Source organism: Podarcis muralis, chromosome 3, assembly GCF_964188315.1.
Source record: "Podarcis muralis chromosome 3, rPodMur119.hap1.1, whole genome shotgun sequence".
NCBI classification, from domain to species: domain Eukaryota; kingdom Metazoa; phylum Chordata; class Lepidosauria; order Squamata; family Lacertidae; genus Podarcis; species Podarcis muralis.
In genome coordinates, this window is record NC_135657.1 from 61,836,359 (window position 1) to 61,862,373 (window position 26,015).

Below are 26,015 nucleotides of genomic sequence, written 5' to 3' on the forward strand. Positions count from 1 at the left end.
TGTGGTGTGGTGAACCGGCTTATACTCGAGTCAGTAAGTTTTCCTAGTTTTTTGTGGTAAAGTTAGGTGCCTTGGCTTATATTAGAGTTGGCTTATACTCGAGTATATACGATGTTCTGAATGGTATAGAATAATTTATTTAAACAACAAGATCTAACTCAAATATCCATTGTAGAACTCTTCTGTCCCAACTTGATGGGCAATTTGAAGCCTTGATACGGTTCTATGGGTTCCCAATGTTTTGAGTTCTGGGTAGAAGGGCGTCTTGTTACTTTGCAAGATCTGCTCAATGAACAGACGGATGCGGCAAGATTACTTTCCCCCCACTTCTCTCCCCCAAATACGGTATGCTAAAACTCAAGTGCATTTAAACAAACAATAGGTTTTTACAAAACGGCACGCTTTATTTATCTACAAGGCAGTAAGTACAGTGTCTTATAAAAAGTTAAGTGCAGGAAAAGCTGCACCTAATTCTATTAAGGCAGCAAATTCAGAATCCATTATAAGAAAAAGAAGCAACCTTCTCTTAGTACTGGGAATAGTTTGATATGGCAGTCCAAAAGACATACATTTTTTTTTTAAAAAAATGTTTTTGTGTATGGAATCCATGTTAGGGACTATTTAGACTACACGTGAAACAAGAGTAGAAGCAGCAAGCAAGACTAGGATCTCCCAAATAGCTGGAGTTTGCATTCTATGTTGTTGCAAACCCATGAGCACACATATAGGCACATAAAATCTCCCAAGAACAGTGTTTTAAAGTATTGCTTGCAAAAAAAAAAAAAGGGGGAGGGCCAGGTAGGGGGTTAAAAAGCAGTAATGTTTCCAAAGTCAGAAATGCTAGTGCATAGTTAAGTTAGCTACCCCCCACCTCAGGTTTCTCTTTCGTTTATAAAGCTCTATGGCCTTGCCCATCTACATGGTGTAAATCTTCACCAGAAAAAAATCAACCCCCCCCCCCCCCCCGCAAAACAAAAACCAACCAAACCAAAAATAGAACAAAACCCATTTGACATTTACAAAATTAAATTACTGGATAAAAAATATAATTTGTTCTCATAAAACTATGTTTCATACCGTAATAATTTTTTTAAAAGCAAGCTAATTAAAAAACAACAACATACACACGTAAACAGTCTACAGTTCTAATGAGTGGAACAGTTCTTCAAACAGTATAGCTGTGTGACCATTGCCAGTCTGGATTGGCCCCCAGCCTACACCTTTAGATCAGCATTTGCAGTAATGCTTTTCTTGCAGTATTTCATACCGAGACATTTGTTCAGTGACTGGTGCTACTGATGGAGTGCCAGCTCCTCAAAGAAAAAAGGAAACCTCAGCAAGCATCCTCACTGGTATGGGAACTCATGTGGCAACTCCTCACTGAATTAATACTGGTCCATTTGATCTCCCAAAAAGTTTTTTTTTTAATATATATATATATAAAATCATTTAAAAATCACTTTTTAAAAAAGAAAGAAATCGGCATTCACATTATTAATAATTAATTGCATAAAATCCAATACCTAAGAGTTTAGGTAAGCATCATCAACAAACAGAATTATTTTCTTCCTTTTCTTTTTTTAAGTTGGGTGAGATCCAACATGAACAATATATACACATAGATGCTTTTGTGACTGAATGCACTTTGTGCTGCTCCCAAATGTTGTACCACAACAACAACAACAACAACGACGAAAAAGGTTTTTCTCCCATGTAGAGGAACGGTAAGTCCAAATCAAGTGGAAAAGTGTTTTGAAAAGAAAACATAATGCTTATTGGAAGACTCTTTTTCACATGACCAGAGTTCGAGTCGAGAATGCGTTCATATGCTTGCGTGCAGGATCCGAGAAGCTCAGCTGATCCTCTGTCTTCCCACAAAATGCTGAATCCCATGTGTTGCTAAAATGCTAGAAACAAAAATAAAAAGGAAGAATTTTTTTTAGAAGCTGTGGCACAAGCCAGTCCTTCCTGTAAATCTCACCTTCCCAGGATTGGTGTTGCAGAATTGTCCTCTGTGCTCGAGTCATCTGAAAGCGTGGCATTACAGATGACTTAAGTCATGGGGACTGCACACACACAATACCTTTAAAGCACATTCAAAGTGCATACCCCCCCCCCCCAGAAACCCAGGAACTGCAGTTTATCCCCTTACAGAGTTACAATTCTCAGGACCCTCAGGAAAGCACCATTGCCACGATTCTTTTTTGGGAGTGGTGCTTTGAAAATTTTGGTAGCTACACAGTGTTAGTCTACAAATGGGTTTGACAGACTTGCCACTGGAAGCAACGTCTAGGAATGTTGTGCTGAAGCCAATCCTAGTGTTTCTGAGAGCCCCTGAGATGTAAATAGGCTTACGAAGGGAATGAAGGAATGATGCTAAAAATATTTTCAAGCAACCCAACAGCGATAGGCTTTCGGAAGCATGTTAAAAGGGGTTTAGCTGGCAGCAAGTACCATGTCAGGAACAGCCCACCCCAGTGGAGCAGAGCCATAGAAATAGCCTCCTGGCAGTGGCATGGCTGCTTACCAGGAGGAGAAGAGGGCGGCAGTGAGGCTGGGGCTGTTTGGGTACACTAGCAGGACTGCCAGATTGGCTCCACCTGCAACCTCACTGGTCTCTCACCCAGTAAGCAGCATGGACATTGTTGTTAAGGGGTTGTTGCCTGGCTCTGCCCCACAAGGCAAGTTGCTCTTGCATGATGTAGAACCAGAGCCGACTTTTGTTGCTTGCCTACAGCATTCATAGCAATGCTGGCCATTGGGCTATGCTGCTTAGGGCTGGTGGGAGATGAATTCCTAGAACATCTGGAGGGCCACAAGTTCCCTAGTAGACAGTTGCTGAACTTGTGGGCTGAAAGCACGGTGACTGTGCCCAACTTGCATAGCCTAGTCCAAAGTGAGGGTTCACACAGACAGCTCTGGACTCAAGTTAATAACTAGCTCAGGTTTTTTTCAGGTAACTTCAAAATTATGTTAGCACATAGCCAGAGGTAAATGTCCCACTGTGAAAGGTACCTGGGGGGTGGGGATGGAAACCAGTCTGCTGAGAGAAACAAGTTTTTTAGCCATAATTTAATATCGTTTGTTTTTGTGGTATTTACAAAGATTGGAACGCCTCCTCACTGCTGTGCTGCCCGGAGATAAACATATCTGTAACCAGGGTGGCATCTCAGTCATTTGCTTGTTCTTGAGACATGCAAAATGTCTTGGTGCCCCAAGCCAATAGGAGGGCAAAAATTTCAGCACTCTATGGAATGTGTAAATACAGATATATATTTCTTCTTCTCCACCTCACCCCCCCCTTTATGTACTATATTCCTACCAGAACTTGCAGTTTTGATGCAGCAATGTATAAACTACCACACAACACAACGCTCAATCTCTTTCAAAATTCTAAGCACACTTATGTCAGATCACAATTCTCAGGGTGGTAATTTACACGACAGCAGGGAAGGAACAAAGGACAAGATCTTTGTGGAAGAGGAATGGGGTGGGTGGGAAGAACTGTTCGAAATCCCTTGTCTCTTTGAAGAGCTTCTGTGAGCATAAGAACGTCATAAGATCCTTGCTAGACCAGGTCATCCATTTATTAATCCACCTGTTGCATTTCCACGTGATACACACTTTGGTATTCAAGCAGCTCATAAAAGTGTGACACAGGGCACCCTGTTTATTTTGCTTTCTCTGCAACATGGGCCTCTGTCTCTTCAAACCGCAGCCAAGGGCAGGTGTGACATACTTTTCACATTACAGATATGCCACCACACTGCTGCTGTTTCCTCTGCTATGATTTCAGTGAACAATCTCCACCCCTTTGGGGAACTTGGCATGCCTTGGCTAATTTCAGTCTTTGTTGTAAGCTCAACAATTCAGATCCACTCAGGGAAGAAAGCAACCACTGCTGGAATGATGGAGGTATTTTTGTAGAAGCGTACATAGGCAAAAATGGATCTTACTGCTGAAGGGTGTCTAGGTTAGGCATGGGGATATCTGAATCGCTTAAGCTCTGTGAAAGGGAATGGCATCGTTTGCCTTACACTATGGGTTCTTTGCAACTCTTTAATTGTTCTCTTTGTTGTTGTTTAGTCTTTTAGTCGTGTCCGACTCTTCGTGACCCCATGGATCAGAGCATGCCACGCACTCCTGTCTTCCACTGCCTCCCGCAGTTTGGACAAACTCATGTTAGTAGCTTCGAGAACACTGTCCAACCATCTCATCCTGTCTTGCCCTTCTCCTTGAGCCCTCCATCTTTCCCAACATCAGCGTCTTTTCCAGGGAGTCTTCTCTTCTCGTGAGGTGGCCAAAGTATTGGAGCCTCAGCTTCACGATCTGTCCTTCCAGTGAGCACTCAGGGCTGATTTCCTTAAGAATGTATAGGTTTGATTTTCTTGCAGTTAATGAGTGTGTTAGGAATACATTATTCTCTGGAATGTTTTGACAGTTTTAGTTTGACTGTTTTTCATGTAGTGTATGTGCTCTGCAGCCTGTATTGGGTCCATTCTTCTGGTGGAAGGTGGAAATTGTTTATATAAAATAAATAAATTATATTCTGAAGTAAAACAGAAAGTGATAGGCAGATGCTCTTGTGTGGCTGCTGCTTCTTCTCATGATAAGGGACCATATGAACAGTAACTCACTTCCATTATCTTAAACATGCAGAAGTGGGTAGGGATCAGAATTCATTGAAAGCATACAGTGACCTGATAGTAACCAGAGACAGTCACACCCTATGGCTTACCACAATTCTCTCTCTGTGTGTAAACAAAGGCTGGGCAGTCACCTCTGAAAATACTCTGGATGGTGCTCTCCCTTACACGGTCCCTGTGCGTAGCGGTGGAGGGAGATAATCCCTTTCCAATCTGCCTGAGAGCACCTCTCCTACTTCCAACACCCTTGGTGCATCAGCTTGTATTTGAACAGGGTTACATGCATCAAATCCAACACACATAGGCCCAAATGGCACCTCTAGTGCCATAAAAGAACATTGCTATGGGGGGGGGGGGAGCATTGCCCAGACCTTTGGTCTGCCAGTTTTAGAAGGTGGTTTCACAGACATACACGAAAGTTTTCAGAAATGAAAAAGCTCCACTTCCATACTTGGTATGGAAACACAAAACAGGCACACATTTCTGGACAGGGGTGTGTAAGGCTGGTGCTCAGCATCATCATCATCATCTTCCAATGCATCTCATCCCCTTGCAAGCACTTTTGTGGGTGTTAATAACCCAGTTGCATCTCTGCCTCCCCCTCAAGATGCTCCACTCATCAGCAATGGCCACTTCGCACATGCTGTACCTCTCACAAGCTGCCACAGGAAAAATTTCTCATTACCATCCGTGAGAGAGTGCTGCACGAAACACCAATGTACAACCCAACAATGCTTGCCATGTGACTCCTGTTCCATTGGTTATATATATGGCTACTTTTTGCTAGCTTGTGCCAGCGGCCTCTGAGTGCTATATTAAAGGCAATTTAGCCCCAAACCAGAAAAAAATAATTAGCTAGCTACATATTTCGGATCAGGTCTCTGAATTATATGAGTCTGTTATGTTAGGTACTAATCCACTGCAAATATTGCTAAAGCAATCAATTTGTTCTTTCACATCAGATTTTAAAAGTTAACAGTTTCCAAAGCTACTTCAAAAGTTAAAATTGTGGGTAAGAAAGGCAACTTCCATACAGTATGTTTATGCCACGTTGATATATAATTATCAAGCCATGGTGTATTTTCAGCTGTGTCACTCTTGGTTCATTTTGCCACATCAGTAATCCTACTAGAACATCCTTCTTCTAGCAAGGCAATTATCTCACTTATCCTGTAACCTGCCTTCTGTTGCCCCAGGGAAGAGTGAACAGTAAACAGATTGTCAAAGCTTTAACTGGGCTATCCAGTTAAAGCACTTTAAAGGAAAGTGACCCCTCTAGGGAAAAGAGAGAAACAAGGCAAGGCTGTGCCAAGGTGTTTTCCTTCACTCACACACTGTAAAGACTGATTCACACATTATGCTTTCTTGTAAGTAGGAAGCATTCAAGGGAAGAAAAGTGGGAATAAGTAATATAGTGAACTCTCAAGTGACTGGGGTGCACGCACTATATTCTGGGGGGTCATGCCTCAAGCCAAAATCACATACAGTCAAAACATATTTGGTAGGTGGGATTGCCATTTTTTTTTTTAAAAAAGGACACCTTCCCCCTTTATAATAGCAAAGTGCGTAAAGGTGAAGGTTTGGTTTCTGAATCCCAAACGAAAAGCTCACATATTATACAATTTATACCAATGGTTGTGAATTCTCCATTCAAGATGGTGGTTTCCACTTGGATTGAAATTTAGGAATCACTTTTTAATTGGAGTTGGATTTTACCTCAGGCCAACATAAACATTTGGTTCACTGAAGTCTGCTGTGATTAGTGCATTGTCTTCAGCCACTCTGTACTTGAGCAGATGCAAATGAGCAGAACACTGACCTGATTGTTTTACAATGAAGCACTCTTCTGAAAACAAAATGGTTGCCGACTAGGCTTCCTGAAGTCAACAGCAAGGCTACTAACAAACGTTCAGGGTTGTATATGAATACAACCCTGAACGTTTGTTAGTAGCCTTGCTGTTGACTTCAGGAAGCCTAGTCGGAGTGATAGCTATCCTTTCTCCTCAGTAATTTTTAAGGGGCCTCAGCCTTCAATCCATTTATTAACTCAGGACTTGTTCTGCAGCAATATTTCCAAGTTTTAGGTGGGAAAAAATGATCTGTAGTTTCATGGAAGCTTTACCCAGGGAAAGAATCCCACCCCTGCACAAAGAGCATCCTAAAGGCAACAGACACAACCGGGAACTCAAAGCTAGCAAGCATTATCGTTCAGCATAGCGATGTTGGAGCAGACCACACAGTCATATGGTCAGAATACCCCCCAGTTTGCTGTTACAAGGTTAATTTGAATGGGCCTACTGGAGCAAATGGGAGGATAAACCTACAGAATGAGAATGAGAAAGTGTTCTTATGCTCTTCCTCTGCTCTTGCCTCCTGAATGACAATCTCTGATTGCCTCTTTGAGTAGGAGGGAAGGTGACTTCTCCCAGTGTACACACAATCTTTTACTGAGTTAGCACATCTAAGGATCAGAACAACTTTTGAAAAGTGACAACCCCAAGGTTCATGACTGGAACAGGGAGAAAGCTCATTCACCAGCCATTTATCAATTCTGTGGTAATAAAAGTCAAATGCAAAATTCTAGTCAAGGTAATAAGCCAATTCTACTTCATTTACTCAGAGCAAATGCTATTTGCTTAAGGAGTAATAAAAGATTTTAAATATTTTGTTGGCTCAGCTCTATAGAAGTAGATGCTCTAATGCTCTTGTCCAGAAGGGGATTATTACCATATGAGCAACTGCTGTACTATTTATCTTTGCAGCTTCACAAGACAGTGGAAAGATACCATGCTGTATGTCTGCAAGTCACATATTCACTACTGTGGTGTGTTTTTTCCTGGTGTGTGGAGCTGTTCTCCATTATTTCATAGATATTGTTGTAAACCCAAGAAACTGATCTCCCTCCAGTGCACTTTTAGTGGGTAACAATAGCTGGAGAGGCCAGGTGCTCTTTTGCTTTCTGCCTTTGGGCTTCCCATGGGTTTTTGGTTTGCCACGACTGGGAACAGAATGCAGGCCAAGGAGAATCTTCGGCATGATCCAGCAGGGCTCTATTTAGGTTCTTACAGCTAAAAACCTTTTGCATTAGTAACTAACCTTACCTTCTTCATAGCTAAACAAAGGAAACAACCTTACACTGGGCCAGACCATTGAGCATTCTAGCTGTTCTGTCTATTCTGCAATGGCTCTCCAAGGTTTCAGAGAGATGCCTTTCCCAGCCTTAGCCCACCTTTTTCATGGGAGATAAAGGGGTCTGAACTTGGGATCTTCTGCATGCAAAGCAGATCAATGTCCTACCCCTGAAATCAAGGCCCTTCTCTAGGCTTGGCAACTTTTCCTTCCTGCCCTTCTGTCAAAATCTTGACTTTCCATTGAACTGCCTTGTGGAACTTTGCTGAAATCCATACTTACGATAGCCAATTAAAATGATCAGTCCAAGGAAACCAGTATGTAAAAGAACATGCTTCACCGCTACAAAAATAAAGTCTGTAATGGCAATAGGAGGGGAATAACATCTGTGTCTTCCATTCTGTTTACATTTTGACAAACCATTTTTTTCCAGGTTGCAAGAAAAAGAATGCCACCTTTGAACCAGCGTACCAAAATGTCAGGCCAGCTCTTCTGCTTTCCTTACAGTTTTTTTCATTGAATTTTATAGTCAGCAAACAATACTGCATCCGATAGTAATCTAGAAATATGTACTATTATTGTGCAAGGCATCATCATATACTGCAAATAATTTTTAAAGGCGAATTTTACCTGAAGTGGGCTAACTGATGACCTATTTCTCTGTAATGCAAATAATTTATGAGTATTGTCCTCTTCTTCTGATGCAGGCATCTTTAAACCAGAACTGGTAAGTAGATTCTGATGAAACAGTAAAAAAAAATAGAGGTAATTGAAAAGGATGAATGAATGAATATGCTGAATACATTATTTCAATGATTTCATTGCATTCATTTAAAACAGTAACTTGGGTACAAGATGTTGCTATGCATTGTCACAGCCTGATCCTAGAACAATCACTTGGAAGGAAGTTCCAATGTGATTTTGTTCTGTGTGCATTTCTGAATTGGCAATTGTGGTGAGGTCATATAACCAAGTCTGATTGGTTATACCGAGTCATGACATTACATACACAACGTGAAAAAGAGACAGTTAAAAGGGAAATGTTGTTTTGGAGCAGCTGCTGAGAGAGGCAACAAGTACTGTATCAGTGAACAGGCAGAAATGATAAATAATGGCCTGGGAGTTTTCAGAGAACATCTCACCCTCCAGAAACACCAAACTGCATGCCTTTGTTGAGCATTAAGCCCCTTTCATCTCAGCAGAATGTGGGAAATTGTAGTCAAATGTAACTGGCAAGCTTAGGGCTAGTTAACGCATCAAGGGATCGAGACCACAGAACTCTAATTCGTAGACTCAGGTCATGCTCCCTCCAGTGAAGAAGGAAGTGACCCTTCCTTTGTTTGGTCTCTTCCACCATGTGAAGCTGACCAGGCAACGTTGGTCCAGACTTGACCAATTCGAGCCCAGACTGTGTGCTCAGAAATATTTTTCTGTATTTTGTAATCCAATAATTTTCTACCTGTGTTCTTCTTGCTGCTGCATGGAATAACACATGAATCTGACCTTTGGAGTTTGTAAGTAAAGCATTTAAACTTACTACCAGTGTGGTCAGTTCATTGTGAGAGAGTTAGAGAAGGGAAGCACTGTAAGAGGACTAAGCAGGATATTGAAAGGGGTATAACAGCTTATATTCCTCACACTTCACTGAGCTGCATGATTCTGTGATTTTAAGGCTCTCTCTTGCTGGAGAGTGTGTTTAGTTCTGTGCTTTGGATCTAGGGATCCAGCTAATTCTTTATTAACTCATCCTACAAAGGTGATTTATCTATATCTATATTCTCCACACACAGAACTTACTTAGTTCTGATTAAAGAAGCATAGGATAGGGCTGTCAGATTCTTAAAAGAGAAATCATAGTGATGTAAGGTTTATTTTCAGCAAACTACTTAAGCTAAGCTTAACGTAAACAGCTAAGCAGCACACTGCATTGAAAGGATCAGAATGACATGCATACTAAAGTGGGAATTTCCTTGTCCTTTAGTTGACAGTATTAACATGCAGTCTGACTCACATAGCCCAGTAAAACTGAAAACACGCAAGGCTAAATCTGGTACCAGTCACTTTAAGGGAACAGTGAGAAATAAAATTTAAATAGCAGTAAATCGGCTTAAGTACAAGTATGTAGCAATTGGACTATAATGTGTTCTAATCCCATTTATATTAAAAATGAAATTATGCCATTTACAAAGGGTGTTGGGCAAAGAAAGTAAACATTTCACTGATTCCACTGACTTCAGCAAACACTTCAGCGATCCAATTATGAGCAGAACTTTGGCTCAGCTTTTTACACAACCTAAAGTGCACTCTGTACCAGCACAGTGCTTTTATATATACAATATAATGAAAAACTGGTGAATTTAAGGTGAAAAATGTTTTGGCACAATCCAGCCCAAATTAAGTGCATATATATGATGATTTTCAAACCAAAGTTAAGCGTTTTAGTGTCCTGTTCATTATAATGGGAGTATTAAACATGCCTTTAGTTAAAAACAAGAAGATTTCCACGTGCGTATCGTAGGCTGTACATTTTTTTTACTACAGTGGTACCTCAGGTTACATACGCTTCAGGTTACAGACTCCGCTAACCCAGAAATAGTGCTGCAGGTTAAGAACTTTGCTTCAGAATGAGAACAGAAATTGTGCTGCGGCAGCGCAAGGTCCCATTAACTAAAGTGGTGCTTCAGGTTAAGAACAGTTTCAAGTTAAGAACGGACCTCCGGAACGAATTAAGTACTTAACCTGAGGTACAACTGTACTTGAATTTCAGAAGGGGGTGGGGGGGGGAATAAGGTATTAGCAACAAGTGGCTCTACCTAAGGCATTTTCTCTGGGAAAAGTTTCCCAACCCTTTCCTGCAGAATTACCCATTTTGCAGGCAAGTCAGCCCACAACAGCAGCCTGGTGACATGGTCAGAGGAAACATCTTGGTGAGACAGATGTGGCTCCTGAGCTGTATCTGCTTGTTTACCACAGCTTCCAAATATGCCATGTCACAAAAAAACAAAATAACAACGCAAGATTCATAGCTAAATACATACCGGCACATCTTCCACAGTGGACACATGTGTGAACAGCTGTGTGTTCAGCCCTTCCCCTTCCCAATGGTTTGAGGAAAAGAAGTTTCCTGCCTTGCCTGTTGGAGACTCTACCTATAAGCAGAAAGCAGAGCTATGTTTCAAATATCAACAACTGACTAACTTTATCCCTATTAAGCAGTACCTGTAATTGCTATTTCCAGATAAAGTTGGCCTACATAGCAATTTGGTTTTGTCAGTGTATATTAGTTCTTGAAAAGTCACTCTCTGTATGACATAACATTAAGTTCTGACATTCAGGATTAATTCAATTAAAAAAACAATTTAAACAATAATTTAAGCTCCTGGAAATCTAGACTGCAACTAGGTTCTTAGTGGGGCTATCAATGAAAAATTGTAGTCTTTTTACATTATGTAAAAGATTTGCAAGGCTTCACTGATTAACCTTCTTGTTCCTGAGAATTCCACTAAAGCCAGAGAGTATGAAATTTTTGAAATTAGTGGTTTACAAGGCTCGACATAGTTTGTTGTATGTAAGGACCAGGATAATCTATTCTCAACATATAAAAATCAGGCACCAATTGTATACTTTTTGCTGTGGAAGAAATGGCCTTCTCTGAAAGACAGAAATGACAGGACAGTAGGCCCACAACTTACGCAGGTGTTACATTCAAGGGATCGCACCCAAAACCAAAATGGAGTATAGTCAAAACCCATTAAGTTCAATGGCGGATAGATGGCCAAAGTCACCCCCTTTTTTATTATTTGCCATGCGCATGAAGCTGAATGCGCACAAGTTAAATGCATGCAAGTGGCAGGCTTACTGTACTGTTTCTGTGACATATTATGGTTCACCTAATCTGTTTGCTTACAAAAATTTAAGATTGAGGAAATATTTGAACAATCTGATCCAGCTCCTGATGATCTTTAAAATTAAAACATGGCAAAATTGGCTTCTCGCCAGAGTAAGTGAATCAATTGAAGACACTTCTGGGCAATGTGAGCCCAGTTTTAAGTGGTCTTAGATAAATATTGTTTAACTTGCCTCCTGTTTGATTTTCTTCAACAAAGGGGATCCATTTTCACATATGCCAGAAGCAATGTCAGTTTCATCAGACTCTTGTTTGATAACATCTTGCAGATCGTCTACAAGGTGAGCTGGTGTCTGAGGCTAAAAACGAAAAATAAGTATGCAATGAAATAACACAAAACTCTTTGTATCATTCTCATAAAAATCCAATTTTTATCACGGTTTTTCCCCCTTCTTACCAGCATTTTCAAGGGTCCATATTTGAATTCTTGAGCTGCGAGTGCATTTTTAAATGGAGTTGGTGTTCTTGGAGAGCTCTCCAATATTGATCTTTTGATAGCTGGAGTTCTGAAGCTGAGTCCACAAAAGGGGGGAGGGGAGAGAAATTAGGAAGTAGTTTGAATCTTTTTGCTGAAATCCTAGTTTAGAGTAGCGTCACATTAAAAGGTTGACTTGTGTACTGCAAAGTTCTATGTTCTAAACAGCCATGTGCGCTATGGGGATAATAATGAGGGCATGTATTTCAGGGGCGCTGTGGGGACTGCTGAAATAATGTCCACGAACCTCTTCAAGCACTTAGGAATAATGATGGTGGACGCAGAGTGCAATTTGGTTGGCTTTAAAAGAGGACTGGACAAATTCATGGCTGATATGGCTAACAGTGGCTACAGCTGGAGGCAGAATTCTTATGAACACGTTGCTGGAAACTACAGGAGAGGTCTTCTGCTCAGGTCCCACTTGTAGGTTCCCCACAAGTATGGGTGGCCACTGAACAAGATACTGGGCCACTGGCCTAACCTAGCAGGCTTTGCTTTTGTTCTATGTGCCCAGAAGGAGTTCCACTATAAGATGGTAGGAACAACTGACCTAGTGGCCACCATACTAGTTCAAAAGCTACCCTACACATCTGGCCTCCTCATCATGTCAATGGAAGGAGCAGCTCCAAATGGACATTGCTGAGCTGCCCTCCACTGAAATGAATGGGATGCTTACTTACAGAGAAGCTCTGTGTGCCCAACCAAAACCCAACAAACTCTGGATCAGGGTGAAAGAAATCAAGATGCATGTTCGTAACCTATTTTAGCTGTTCTAGTAATATGGCAAAAGTGCATTTTAAAAAATAATAATAAAGCAAGAGAAATTACATATTATTCTCCTTCTGTATCTTAAATGCTTGGTCTCTGTGAAGAGGTGCTGTAACAGTGAGTTTATGAGCACAGAGGGGAGTGGAAGTTAAAGTTGGATTGTCCAGGTCCAGGCTTTCTTGGCTTGATGAGGTGTTCAAGAACTGCAAATATTAAAAAAGAGAGGGCATCTCAGTTAACAGGAGTGCTTCTTCCACGAACTTACAGTGAAACTGTATCAACAGCAGCGTCATGTTGTGTGGCAGTGAGTATTTTGGTTGCGATACTCCCAAAGTAAAGTTTCACATTTCTAGTGTTTGGCCTACACAAATATATTCCTTTGGTTTTGTTACAAGATTATTTATAGAAACAAGTATTTGTTTTACCTCACTGAGTTTATTTGCCTTTGCAAAGAATGTCTAATAATATGAAAGAACCTTGGAGCTTGGTTAATGAGAAGTACTGGGTGACGTCTGCCTAGGTCATGAGCAGAGTACAGCCAATGAAATCCATGGACTTGACTTCAATTATTTCAATGGGTCCACTCCAAATAAGTAAAGATATCACCCACTGAACCTTGTAGCATGAAATATGGCAACTAGATTTTTTAAAAAACATTAAGCGTTCCTATTTTAGCCATTAAAACTGATTGTTTTACTTTCGCAGAACAGAAAGTAAAAGTTGCGCAGAGCTTTTCAAAATTACTATTTTGATGTAAATATATAATTTGTTGAAAAAGGGCTGCTACTGCAGAATTTAGGAAATAAACTTCATTTGCAGTAATGACTGTCATTAACTCAACATGTTGTTGTTTCAAACTCTACATGTTTAAGCAGAAGTCCACAAGCCACTTAAACCAATTCACATACTCTTAATCTGTTTAGACCATTCAGTGAGATGCATATACCTTAAATATATCAAGTAGTTTGTAACTCACACCTTACTGTTCAAAAATGTTTTCAAATAATCATTTATTTTAAATCACTTGTTAGTTTGCAACATAATTTGGAACCATTGTCTGTTTAGTGTGAATTTAGGGAGTCAGTGAACCCAAATGTGCAAAATATGGGGTAAGAAAAAATGGTTACAGGAAACAGAAATGTTAAATTCTGATAGCTGAAGGAATGACAAGCATGAGCAAAGCAAAGAAACCGCTAACCCCTTGAAAACCACCAAGAATAAGACACACAAAAGCAAATTTATCAGTTAGATTGTTGGCAGTCTAAACTCCATGGTGAAGAGTAAGCTATGAGTAAATTCAAAATTGGAGAGCAATCAGTGAGTGCAGCAGGAATTAGTCATTCGTTCCAATGATTAGTTCTCCTATGTTGTTAACACCTTGCTGACTTTTGAGGATTAGTAAAATCTGTGCAGAAATCTTGCTCTACCTGCGAGGGAGAGAATGGCAGGCTTTTGACAGGGGAGCGCTTAGGAGTTGAGCTCCTGACATCAGCAAGTATGAAGGACTTATGGCCACTGGCTAAGTGGCTGGGATGCCCTCTCTTTGTGCGCAGAAACACCAACGGAGCTGTGCCACATTTTGAGCCAGCCAAGGACTTGGGCAAGGCAAGGGAATCCTGACTCAACATGGCTTTGCTCAGGTTTGAGAGAGGGTGTCCTTCAGGCCTACATGCACTGGCCTCTGTTTGCTGAAGCTGTGGGGCTTTGGCAGAGGGAGCTCGGCTAGGCGAGGTGTCTGCTTCTTCAGAGAATTCAAAACTGCTGAGATCACCCCATGATGAAGGATCCTAAAAACAATGGGGGAAGTCACGAATCTATGAGACAGTGTATGATGCCCCCTCATTATTTTTTTAAAAAAGTATAGCACTAACATAACAACTTTAATAAAAGGGAAACAAAGTAAAGGAGCCATTGTTCCTCATTTTTAAGCCATTTTGACCCAGTTTCAGTCTTTCCCAAATGAAAACTATCCTAATGGTGGATTCCTAAAAGAAGCAACTCTCCCCCTCCCTTACCAGTCTGTTACAGTCTGTGACCCATCTGCTTTATTAAGGAGGCAGGATTCTTAAGTGAAAAGGATACAGTCGAGTAGGTGATGCTGTCATAAGGAATTTGTTTTGCCAAATGTTTGGTTTCAGCCCATACTTCTTAAAGAGCCCTATGTCAGTCTTAGAATTTCTACATGAAAGACTTAGAATCTTCAAAAATGACGTGTGATTTCTTGAAGTTTCCGTAGAAGAAAATCATTAATGCAATGTGTGTTTCACAAAAAAAGGAGGGATCCAGGAAGGTATGTAGAAGTGTACAGTCACTTGAAATGGAACTAAAAATATACGTAGAGTTGTGTGCTTTTTTTTTTGTAATGTACAGAATGAATTCACTGTTAAAAGGCACAACATATTTAGGAATAGTTTTAGATATGCCAGCTCACTTAGAATAAATTGATACAAGCTACCTGAAAACACTAACAATAATGATTCTATACATGCATGTTACGTGCAAATGTTTACCTGTGCTTGATAAATATTGGGAGCCCACAAACAACAAGCTAGGGCTAAATGCTCGGATCCTACCATTTTTATTCAGAAATAAGAGCCCATCTATTTAAATGAGACTTACTTCCAAGTAAGCTTGCATAGGACTGGGTTGTAAGTTGTAAATGTGCAGCAAAAAACAAAACAAAAACCAACTGTCCTAAAGGTGGCCATGGTGAAAGTTTACCTTGGATATCGGATTATTCAGCAACAAAGCAAACAAGACAGACAGAATGTAAGAAAACAAATTGATATAGAAATAGCATATGACTCCAGTCCTTATACCAGCCACACCTTAGAAGATGACCATTCTACTTACGGAATCTATCAGCTGAAGCGTTTCCGCAAATTCTAAGAGATTCTTAACATTATCCAGGAAGTTACTCTGGTGAACAATCATGCACCTTGCAGGGGATGCACTTTCTTCCGGCAAGCAGCCATGATCCACTGGTGGAGATGGAATACAATGATGATGCTCCCCCAAAGAGGAAATGGGCGCACTGTTACCACTTGTTCTGGTACTGTCTGCAATTGCGGTGCTGTGCCATCCTGGGTAATCTGACGTGTGGTTCTGTGTCTAAAGGAAAGGGGAAGGGGGGGGGCGGTAAAGAGGGTGCGAGAAAAAAAGAGGCAGAAGGAACTTAGCAAAGAAATTGCACAAGGTATCGGATGGCTGTTGAAGGAAAAGATAAAAGTAGTTGCATCATCTAAGCACTTAATGCCTATGAAACAGTTGTCAAGATGTTTCCTTTCATCAGTGCAGCAAGAGCTTGTTTGAAAGGGTAATAAATTTATAGCTTTCATTTTGGCATTACCTCATCTTGTGCAACAACTCTGCATCCTGGGCCAGTATCTATAGTATAACAAGGAATACAGCTACATGCATACACTCTTCTTCCAAAGTCTGAGTACACAAATCTGTTTTTCCTTCCCTGTGCAAAGTAAGGAAATTGCAAGATTTCCCTAGTGCAAAACTCGGTCTTATCTGTACCTTATGGATTTAGATTGTGAATTCCACATCACGTTTGAAGTCACTGGCAACTTTTCCATTGGTCTTTGCGGATTTAGATTAATACCAGTTTCTTATTTTTAATATACCTTCCCTCATCTTTGCCCTATCTCTGACTAGCGCTACAGCTTACACCAATGCAATGAAAAGGCTGTAAAATCAACGCGGTTAGGAAAGCAGAAGAGCAAATTAACAGAAGTCTCTTTGCAGCATAACCATGCAAGAGAAGGCATTGCAAAACTTCAACTAAAAATTAGAAGTGGCCAAACTAACATTTCATGCACACGGTTGTGTCCCCCCCCCCCATTAACTAGAAAATGAATTAATTATTAATATGAATTAATTAGACGTAGATGTTTCCTGCTGGCTATCACCCAGGTTTTTGTTTTTTCCTGCAGTTACCGTATTAATTTTATTACATATACAAATTCAGTAATAGCCAGCTCTGGGTTTCATACATGCAGTTATAGAATCTAACTTTCCTCGGAGAAACATTACCAAACATGCATAAAAATAAAAACAAATAAAATGGACCTTATTTGGGCTGTGATTCCCAAACCATTTGGTCTGGAGCAATAGTCCTGTCTCCCCAACGCCAATTCAAGACTATGTATTCTCAACTTGCAGGGCATGTGGCACAAGTGGCCCCGGGAGGAGGATTCTGTGGCATTCTGGAATGGAGGAGACAGGCCCAGCGGTGTGGCCAGTGCAGAGACACACTCTGCCTGCCCCCTTCCATGCAGCTAGATTTTGCTAGCTAGAGGGGAAGCCACTCCAGGCTTTGGGGCAGGGGTGAGGTTCTGAATACATACAAGTAGCACTCTTTAGAGCAGCAGTACGTGTCATACTCTGGACTTGACTTGTGCCACATTTGCCCAAAAGGGTGAGCAAGACCGCCTGCAATGGCTTGAGGATCACAGGCCAGGAGTGCAACATATAGCTGAAGGTGAGGAATACAGCGCAGAGAGAAAGAGAAGAAAACCAAGAACCAGGCACTACATTTTCATTATGCACAGTGTTCAGAAGTTCTCAGAAACAAAGATGTCCCCTCAGGATAAAACCTGACGGGAACTGATCGTTGCTGTTCTTTTTTAAATAGTAGTCCATTTACACATAAAAGCAAACATGGTGGAATTAAGTGTACCACTATAATTTGGAGATGGGGGTGGGGGGTGGAGAGAAGCAAATGCTTATTGGGGGGTGGAGAGCGATGTCTCGTCCTCTTCAAATGGAAATATAGAGCCTTGATTAGTGTCAGAAGAAGAGGGGGAGGGAAAAGGGGGGAAAGAGAAGCACTGGGGTAAAGCTGCTATCCCTCCGTCCAAGCACACAGTGACATTCTTACTGGTAATGCCTGTTCCCCTTTCAGTTCATTCTCAGTCGACATTAGTAGCAACTCTAATTCCTTTATTCGTTTTTCTTTCTCAGGGTCTTCGTCATTATAGTGTCTCTGCAATTAAGAGTTAAGGGGAAAGAGAAGGTAAAGGCCGGGTTGGATGCTGCAGTTTACGATGTTGACGATGGCTTGCGGCCTTGCAGAATTGCAGGCAAATTAGCCTGAGAGGCTCCTCCACTGGACAAAAAAACCCGGAATCTCTGCTTAATTTTATTTTTTTTGAACAGGTATTAAAGTGCAGAACACAATACCTATTTTCTGGATGCCTCCTGCGTACCAAACTAGGGAACCTAAGAAACCATTCCAGATCACTTTCCCTGGCCACCTTTTTAAAGAAATGAGTAGACCTCCTCACCCTGATACAACTTCTTTCTGCCAGTGTGCAAACAAAAGCACTGGGTAGCCGCTAACTGTGGTCAGAAAACTGGAAGCCTGTCTCAGGAACGTGTGCCCTTACTCCCTTTCCTGGAGCAATTGATACCCTCTCCTCCTAAACTGCAAGTTCACCTTCAGCAATGTTGACTCTGGTGAAAGCTAACCAGGGGTTACTCTAAAACCAGGATCTGAAATCCACACCAATCTGTGGCCTTCACATTTTTAGTAAGGGAAACCCCATGTTTAGCCCTAAGCTGAAAACCATGATGACAATCTGCTCAGTCACCAAGGTGGGGGAGAATTTGCTCCAGGAAGCGAAGGAGCTGTGAGGAGAGTGTGTGTCTTCTCAAGGCTGGCACCCAAATTGCTGGAAAAATGGCTGCCCAGGTGCTTCTCTATCATTTACTTTGTTAAAAGAGCTGTGCCTTTTGTCTGATTTTATTTTTTAGCAGGTTAAGGTATTTGCATGTAACTTGCATATGAAATGTATGGCAAATGGACCCCTGAAATGGTTTTTAAATTTATCTACCTGAATAGCTGCAGCAGCTGGCTGGGGAACATTAACAATATTTACATGAAGTGCTACTGGATATGGGATCTGAGAAGAGACCTAGACCGAAAGACAAAGAGAGCCCAAATTAATCATGCTGTTCACACACTTCTCAATAATGTGATGGGGTAAGTAACACACACACACACACACACACACACACACTACTTCTTATGCCAATCTTTCTACCTCCTTGAAATAAAAGCGGTATCTCATTTTAAATGCAACAGGTTCAGTAACCCTTTTAGGAATTCTCAAACTATGGTGATCCATTGATCAACCAATAACACCCTCCCAACCATCTATTGCTGTTTTATTAATTACTATTTTTTAATTTGTTTTTGGTTACTGGATTATTTTGCAGGCTTGGATTGTATTGATTTTTATGGGGTTGTGAGGTTTTCTGTATTGCATTAATGAATGATTGTGTCTTTTGTATTCCTGGCTCCTCCTTGAGAAATGTGCCTAATTAATTTCATAAACAACAACAAAATGGACAGATGGCATCAAGGCCACTTGTGTTGGGTTGAAGGCTAAGCATCTCAAAGTAAAAGGGGATAACAGGCCCACAGCATGATTTTTAATTCCCCAGAGAAGGAAAGGGAAAAGAAGCCTTGTTTATGGGCTTCCCAGGAGCATCTGAATGCCCACTGTTGAAAACAGGATGCTGGACTAGATGGGACCTTTGGTTCAATCCAGCAGGCATCTAACAAGACATGTTTCCCCACCCTTTACAACAACTTGGTGGATTGTAATACAGACAGATCATCGGATCCATTGCATGTAATGCTTCCGCATACATCTAAACATGAGGAAGAATATAGAGAAAGCAGTCTGTGTTATAATCCACCAATCAGCAACAAAGCATGACAAAAATTGGATACCAAGTTATTCTACATGTGCTTCCACTTAATTAATTAATTAAGTATCTGCCCTTTATCTGTAGATCTCAGGGCAGCCCACAACGAAAAATTACAATGTCTCATGAAAGAATGTCCCTTTGAGTTCCTGCTATCAAGAAAAGCTAAATACTGTGAAGCAGACACCTCAGATGCTGTGACAAATAAAAAAATTAAAAAGATAAGGAAGACGTGTTTAAATTGCAACCAACTGGTCCAGTGTTTGACATTTTGTATTTACTGGCAAAATTCTGAGTGGGTTCTCTCTGTATTATCAATTTTTGCCATATATCATATGGACTGTTATATTCTGTAATAAAATAATAACATTACAAACATAATAGAATCATAGAATTATAGAGTTGGAAGGGATCCTGAGGGCTATCTAGTTCAAACTAGATCCATATAATCTTAGATTCATATAATCTACTTAATAATGACTATGAGTTTATAATTACTTATAACTATATAACTTATCAGCTATAACTACTTACTTCACCTGCAGCCAAATTGTAAACCAGTGGAAGTCTAGAACAGGAGAATGCTACAGGTTTAGACCCCACAGAGGAAGTACAACTACTCAATTATTACTTTCTACTTGTCAAAATTAAGACATTAAAAATGCTTTCACACAAAAATATGAGAATAGGCGTGTCAATCTATCTTACATAAGCCTATCACTGTTATCTGAATTCCTTTTTTTTTTATGGAGCGCATAGTTGTAAAATTAAAAACATTGAATGATATCTAATGTAACTATAGTGAAGAGTAGAGCCACTGAAATAAATGGATTTACATTACTCAAGTCCACTGACTTCAGTGAGTTTAATTCCAAGTAGTCACCTCATCCATTGTTTTAAAAAAGAGTGAGGCCAACCCTATGGCTGCAATTCTAACCATGCCTACTCAGAGGTAAGTACCAATGAATTCAATGGAGCTTACAGCCAGGTAAGTGGGGTTAGCACCGCAGCCATTATGTCTCTTACAGACAATTTCTAGCTTGCATCCTTCCCAGCCCTAGCAGGTGGTCTGGGCACTGCTGATGCTGCAATGTGGCTAAAGCTACGTAAATGTGGACTTGATTAGATCCTCAGATGAGAGACCACAATGAACCTCGTGCAAAAGGAAGATATAGCAATATATCAATCATATTAGCCTCCCTTTCTCCATTCCTGCCATGGTCATGCATGGCAGTTACAATATCTCAATGATGGGGAGACCTAGCTGTCAACCGATTGAATCAGCTTACATTCTGTGTCTCAGAAATGTGGTAATAGGAGTAGTCACTGGTGGCTGGGGTCGGGGTGGAGGTTGGCAGCTGCACCGAAGGTGGGGTGTGGGTAAAGCCCATTAAATGGTTGTTCTTTGGAAAACTTGTGGCCACTGAAGGCTGGCTGACTTTGGAAGACTCCTGAAGATAACCTTCCTGTTCAACCTTTCGCCGCATCGTAGAATTCCAGTGGTTCTTGATAGCATTATCAGTTCTGCACAAGAACACAGGCATATAAAGAAGAAAGAACAACATGAAATTGGAATGCTCAGGCATGGTTAAGGTTAACTGGCAGGAGAGAGCAGTTAACATATAACATTACCATGGTCACCTAGGAATCTCCTTTGCACTTTAATAGTGCTTATATTGGAATACGTCATTCGGCTCACATGGGCTGAACTTCTGCTACAAGCTCGCAACAGAAGGGTTTTTACTGTTGTCAAAATATGCAACTATCCACACTGCATTTCATTAGTGCCCTGCTTCTGGAACTGGCAGCAAAAATTAAATAGGTAAAGCAGTGACATAAAAAACCTACAAGTCTCCCTGAATTCCTGATTTCAGTTCTGAAGTCAACTCCTCCTGCCCCTTCTCTTACATTATGTTCCACCTGGATAAAGTAATCTTCTTCCTTTCACTGAGTATGAACACCATGGTCACATAAGCCCTAACAAGCTGTGTCCCAAGACTGGAAGTTAACTGAGGTGAAAACTAAATATGACACAGGGACACGGGTGGTGCTGTGGGTAAAACCTCAGCGCCTAGGACTTGCCGATCGTCAGGTCGGCGGTTCAAATCCCTGCGGTGGGTTGCTCGGTCCCAGCGCCTGCCAACCTAGCAGTTCGAAAGCACCCCCGGGTACAAGTAGATAAATAGGGACCGCTTACTAGCGGGAAGGTAAACGGCGTTTCCATGTGCTGCGCTGGCTCGCCAGATGCAGCTTGTCACGCTGGCCACGTGACCCGGAAGTGTCTGCGGACAGCGCTGGCCCCCGGCCTCTTAAGTGAGATGGGCGCACAACCCTAGAGTCGGACACGACTGGCCCGTACGGGCAGGGGTACCTTTACCTTTTACCTAGAGCACCATTTTCCTTATCTTCAAAGGATTTCCAAGGCCTGAAGTGGGAGATCCAGATCACAGATCTCCTGTGTCATATTTAGTTTTCACCTCAGTTAACTTCCAGTCTTGGGACACAGCTTGTTAGGGCTTATGTGTTCATACTCAGTGAAAGGAATAAGATGGTGTTACTCAAAGAAAAAGAAAAACAGATTTGTGTCTGTGTGTGACATTCTCCAAAAGCTGTTTAGGTGCTTGAGTAATAATTATAAATATTATCTTACTACATTATTAATTTAGAATGGTTTCATAATTATGCTTTAATATTAACTAAAATAAAGTTTCTGTTCATTGCAGAACTGTAAAAAGAAGAAGTGCCAGGTCAGTTATGCTTCCTCTTTCCTCACTTCTACAGGAGTAGTAGGACATGGATCTCCATAGAGGGATTGTAGAACTCTCCATATGGGAGATCTGCAAGTCCCACGCCCCACACAATTCATACTATGGTAGAAATGAGTCGAATACATATTTCCTTCCATCTCTGTAACATATGAAGACATCGTAACATTATCAGGAAAGGTCTTCTGTGTCACTGGAGATCTACACAGCCTTAAATCATCTGAGATGTTATTTTACAGAAGACCCCCAATAGCTTCCTGAGACTGCCAGTTCTATTGATCAGATACAATTTAGAAAACTTCTCCTACAATTAAAGCTAATAGTTGGTTGCTGTAGCTTTGTATCAACTTATAAAATAATGCACAACACTTTGATCTCATCAGCTTGGCCATGCACTCACTTACATTCATTAGGAGCATTACATATGTTCTGCTAAGACGACAAAATACAGAGTTTCATCCACTCATCTCCCATCTACACCCCAGTCTTTCCTTTAAAGTGCTATTCTCTGTCATTACCGTCCAGGAAGCAACTTTGCAATTTCTGCCCATCTGTTTCCCAGTCTCTTGTGTGCTTGGTAAATAATTCTATCTTCTTCCTCTGTCCAGGAGGTTTTTTTAACTTCTGGATTCAAATGGTTGTGCCATCGCTCTCTGCATTGTTTCCCGATCCTTCCTTTCAAGTGCTTAGCGATGACAGACCAGCGCTTGGGACCATATTTCTGCACCAGCTCTATCACCTTCAAACAAGCACAAAAACAAGTAAAGTGCCACCTCTAACTTTCAGGTGTTATGCTATGGGACCAAATCACAATCATTATCTTATGTTTCATGGAAGATCAGGGCTGTGATGTGCATCAGGAATTTAGATAGGCCAGCATTATTAACCGGGAAGAAAAATGTGAATAAAAACAGGTGCAAAACTCATCAGGGACTAAAGAAGGCAGCTGAGTAGGAAAAGGTGGCATCCTATTAATTGTCTTGCCATTAAAGTTGCCCCATGACATTTCCAGACTATCACAAATTTTGGGTGAGATTCTTGCACAACAAATCCACTCCCCCACAAAAAACCCCCAGACTTTTGTGATAAGGAAAGTAAAGGGGGAAAGCACACTGGACACAACATACAATGTTCCCACAGATTAGAATTAATTATCAATCAATATTCCACATAATCTAACTTCCCCACAAACAAATAAGGATGCCTGGAATCACCTCTTGTATAATTATTCCCAAAGTATTCCCCAAAGATGGGAGGGAGGATTTGGGCTCAAAAACATGAGGCTTGTCTAAGGCCATCTAATGAGATAATAACTGAGACTCGAGTCAGGGATTTCCTGGCTCAGTCTCTCAACCATTCTGTATCACACCACCTCTCAAGTGGACAGTTAAGCAATTATTTAAAGTGCTGCTGGAAGAAATGTTAGGGACTGTAAAGATCAATTATTAAATAACTTAAATTACAGGTATTATTTCATCAAAGTGGATGTAGGTTGGCTGCACCCAACATTTAATGCTGATGGAACGATTAGATTAAAATAATATTGTTAACTTACTCGCTGATCTTCTTCTTTAGTCCACGGGCCCTTAATAAGTTCTGGATTTAGTACCTTCTGCCACCGATGCTGGCACTGTACATCTGTCCGATTCTAACAAGCCAAAAAAACCCCAACAAATTATTACATAATTGCTACAGCTGCGTGAAAAAATGCAACTTTGTTAACAAATGCCCCACAGATGCAATTCTGAGTCATGATATTGCAGTATTTACACTATTATTCAGCACGCATGCTGCCTCTGCAAGTAAAATCTTTACATTTTATTGCTTACATCACCATCAAAACAAGCAAGGATCAGGCCACTGATAGAGGTAAAACTGAGATGGGGATCTTCCAAAGGAAGAGTTGGACACTATGACAGCTTCAGCTACAAAAACCTTGCAGCGCCTTCTCGTATTAATTTTTGATTGTAGACAGCAGACAGATACCACAGTTGCATACAAACCTACCAGCTATTCGTTAAAAATGAATATATAATAAACTTTACCTGCTGCTTCTCAACAAGTGTGTCAGAAATTACCAGCAGAACCACACACTTAATAAGCAATAGCAACTACGGATCAAAGCCAGTTTCTATTCTGCATTGATGCTTTTTTGTTCCATTGAGAGACGGATAGATAGATGATGTACCAACCATCTGTTTGTATATAAAATCCCCCCCAAGGCTTTTAACATTTCTCCTTCCTCCATTTCATGAGAAGTGAAAGAAAGACATTTAAATGTTGGGTATACATGGCGAAGTTCTGCAAGCCTCCCAAATTGCTATAATTGTATTAAGTCCCCATCTGTAATTATGAAACAACCTCCCCTGCTTTCACCCACTGATAAATGTGTGGTTATAAACAGAAAACGAGGCCTACTTACAGGAAGGAAATTGGCAATAACTTTCCAATCTTCTGTGCCATTCTGCTCCACAAGTTTCTTTAGCTTCTCATCCTAATACGTTTCAAGAAAAGGTGATTTAAGTTCATCTGACTTGTGTGTGTGCATGTGCGTGTTTTAAAAGTCAATACTATGCATTGCTGATTGTCATAACATCTGACAACAAGGAAAAGGAAATCTCTAGTTTGGTTGTTCTTGGCATCTTGCACACTTTTTATGAGCTATTAGCAAGATTTTGCAACTTCACTGAAATAGTGTGTCATTTGCTATTTTGGAAGTGTGAGCCCGCACCAGAAGACTAAAAAGTCAGCGTACTGTATGGAAGAAACGGCAAAGTTGAATTACAGTGGAACTTTGGTTCTCAAACGGCTTAGTTGACGAACAAATTGGCTCCTGAACGCCAAAAACCCAGAAGTGTTCCGGTTTACAAATGTTTTTCGGTAGCCGAATGTCCGATGCGGCTTCCGCTTGAGTGCAGGAAGCTCCTGCAGCCAATCAGAAGCTGCCCCTTGCTTTTTGAATGGTTTCAGGAGTCAAAAACCAAGATTCCACTGTAACTGATCAGCCTTCTTCAAAAGTCCCTTCCTAGTAGCTTAATAAAATGAGGCCACAATCCTACGTACATTTATTCAGCATCACAGGCTAATACAGCCAATTCCACCAGATTTTTGAATCTAATGTATGACCTACTATACTCTTCACTATACTCTTCAAGTAGTTCTTAGTGCACCACCCAACCACTGATGTGCCATTAGTGGCCATGCCGTGAATGAACATAAAGCATTATCTTGGATGACATGATCGTTATATAGGAACCTTACACAACAAATAGGGAAATTCTGCACAGCAACATTCTGTTCCATCCTCCCTTCAACTAGCACATATTGATGTACATTTTGTATTCACAACAACACAGCAAACTAAGCTAGGCTGAGAACGACACATTGCAATGACACTGAAAAGAGCAGCCCTGTGTTGAGCTTGTCCTTTTCTTTGCATGTAATAAAATGTACCTTGCGTTCTGATGTTACTATTCCCTACCCCGTATGATGGGCTAAAGGTGGCAGGGAAACACACAGTGAGATAATGCAACTTTCACTAAATGTCCTGCAAGGGGGGAATTCAATGTATGGGTGGTCTTGGCAGCAGCCCCATCATTATT

The 26,015-nt window shown here is 40.9% G+C and overlaps 1 protein-coding gene across 4 annotated transcripts in view; it reads right to left on the reverse strand.

The window, feature by feature from the left end:
* Window positions 1-379: 379 nt before the first annotated feature.
* Window positions 380-26,015, reverse strand: part of MYB (MYB proto-oncogene, transcription factor) — a 37,038-nt gene continuing 11,402 nt past the window's right edge. Inside the window, exons 3-16 of one of the 4 annotated variants that reach the window (XM_028723485.2) lie at window positions 24,836-24,907; window positions 23,969-24,061; window positions 22,932-23,152; window positions 20,938-21,172; window positions 18,769-18,849; window positions 17,814-17,918; window positions 15,779-16,036; window positions 14,353-14,712; window positions 12,986-13,128; window positions 12,080-12,194; window positions 11,856-11,981; window positions 10,814-10,924; window positions 8,406-8,513; window positions 380-1,907 (exon numbers count right to left, since the gene is read on the reverse strand). In XM_028723485.2, the coding sequence (XP_028579318.2) occupies window positions 1,791-1,907; window positions 8,406-8,513; window positions 10,814-10,924; window positions 11,856-11,981; window positions 12,080-12,194; window positions 12,986-13,128; window positions 14,353-14,712; window positions 15,779-16,036; window positions 17,814-17,918; window positions 18,769-18,849; window positions 20,938-21,172; window positions 22,932-23,152; window positions 23,969-24,061; window positions 24,836-24,907 (2,145 nt within the window). In that variant the 3' untranslated portion in view covers window positions 380-1,790. The remainder of the gene's footprint in view (window positions 1,908-8,405; window positions 8,514-10,813; window positions 10,925-11,855; window positions 11,982-12,079; window positions 12,195-12,985; window positions 13,129-14,352; window positions 14,713-15,778; window positions 16,037-17,813; window positions 17,919-18,768; window positions 18,850-20,937; window positions 21,173-22,931; window positions 23,153-23,968; window positions 24,062-24,835; window positions 24,908-26,015) is intronic. The other 3 variants (XM_028723487.2, XM_028723489.2, XM_028723490.2) reach the window with 3 other exon arrangements.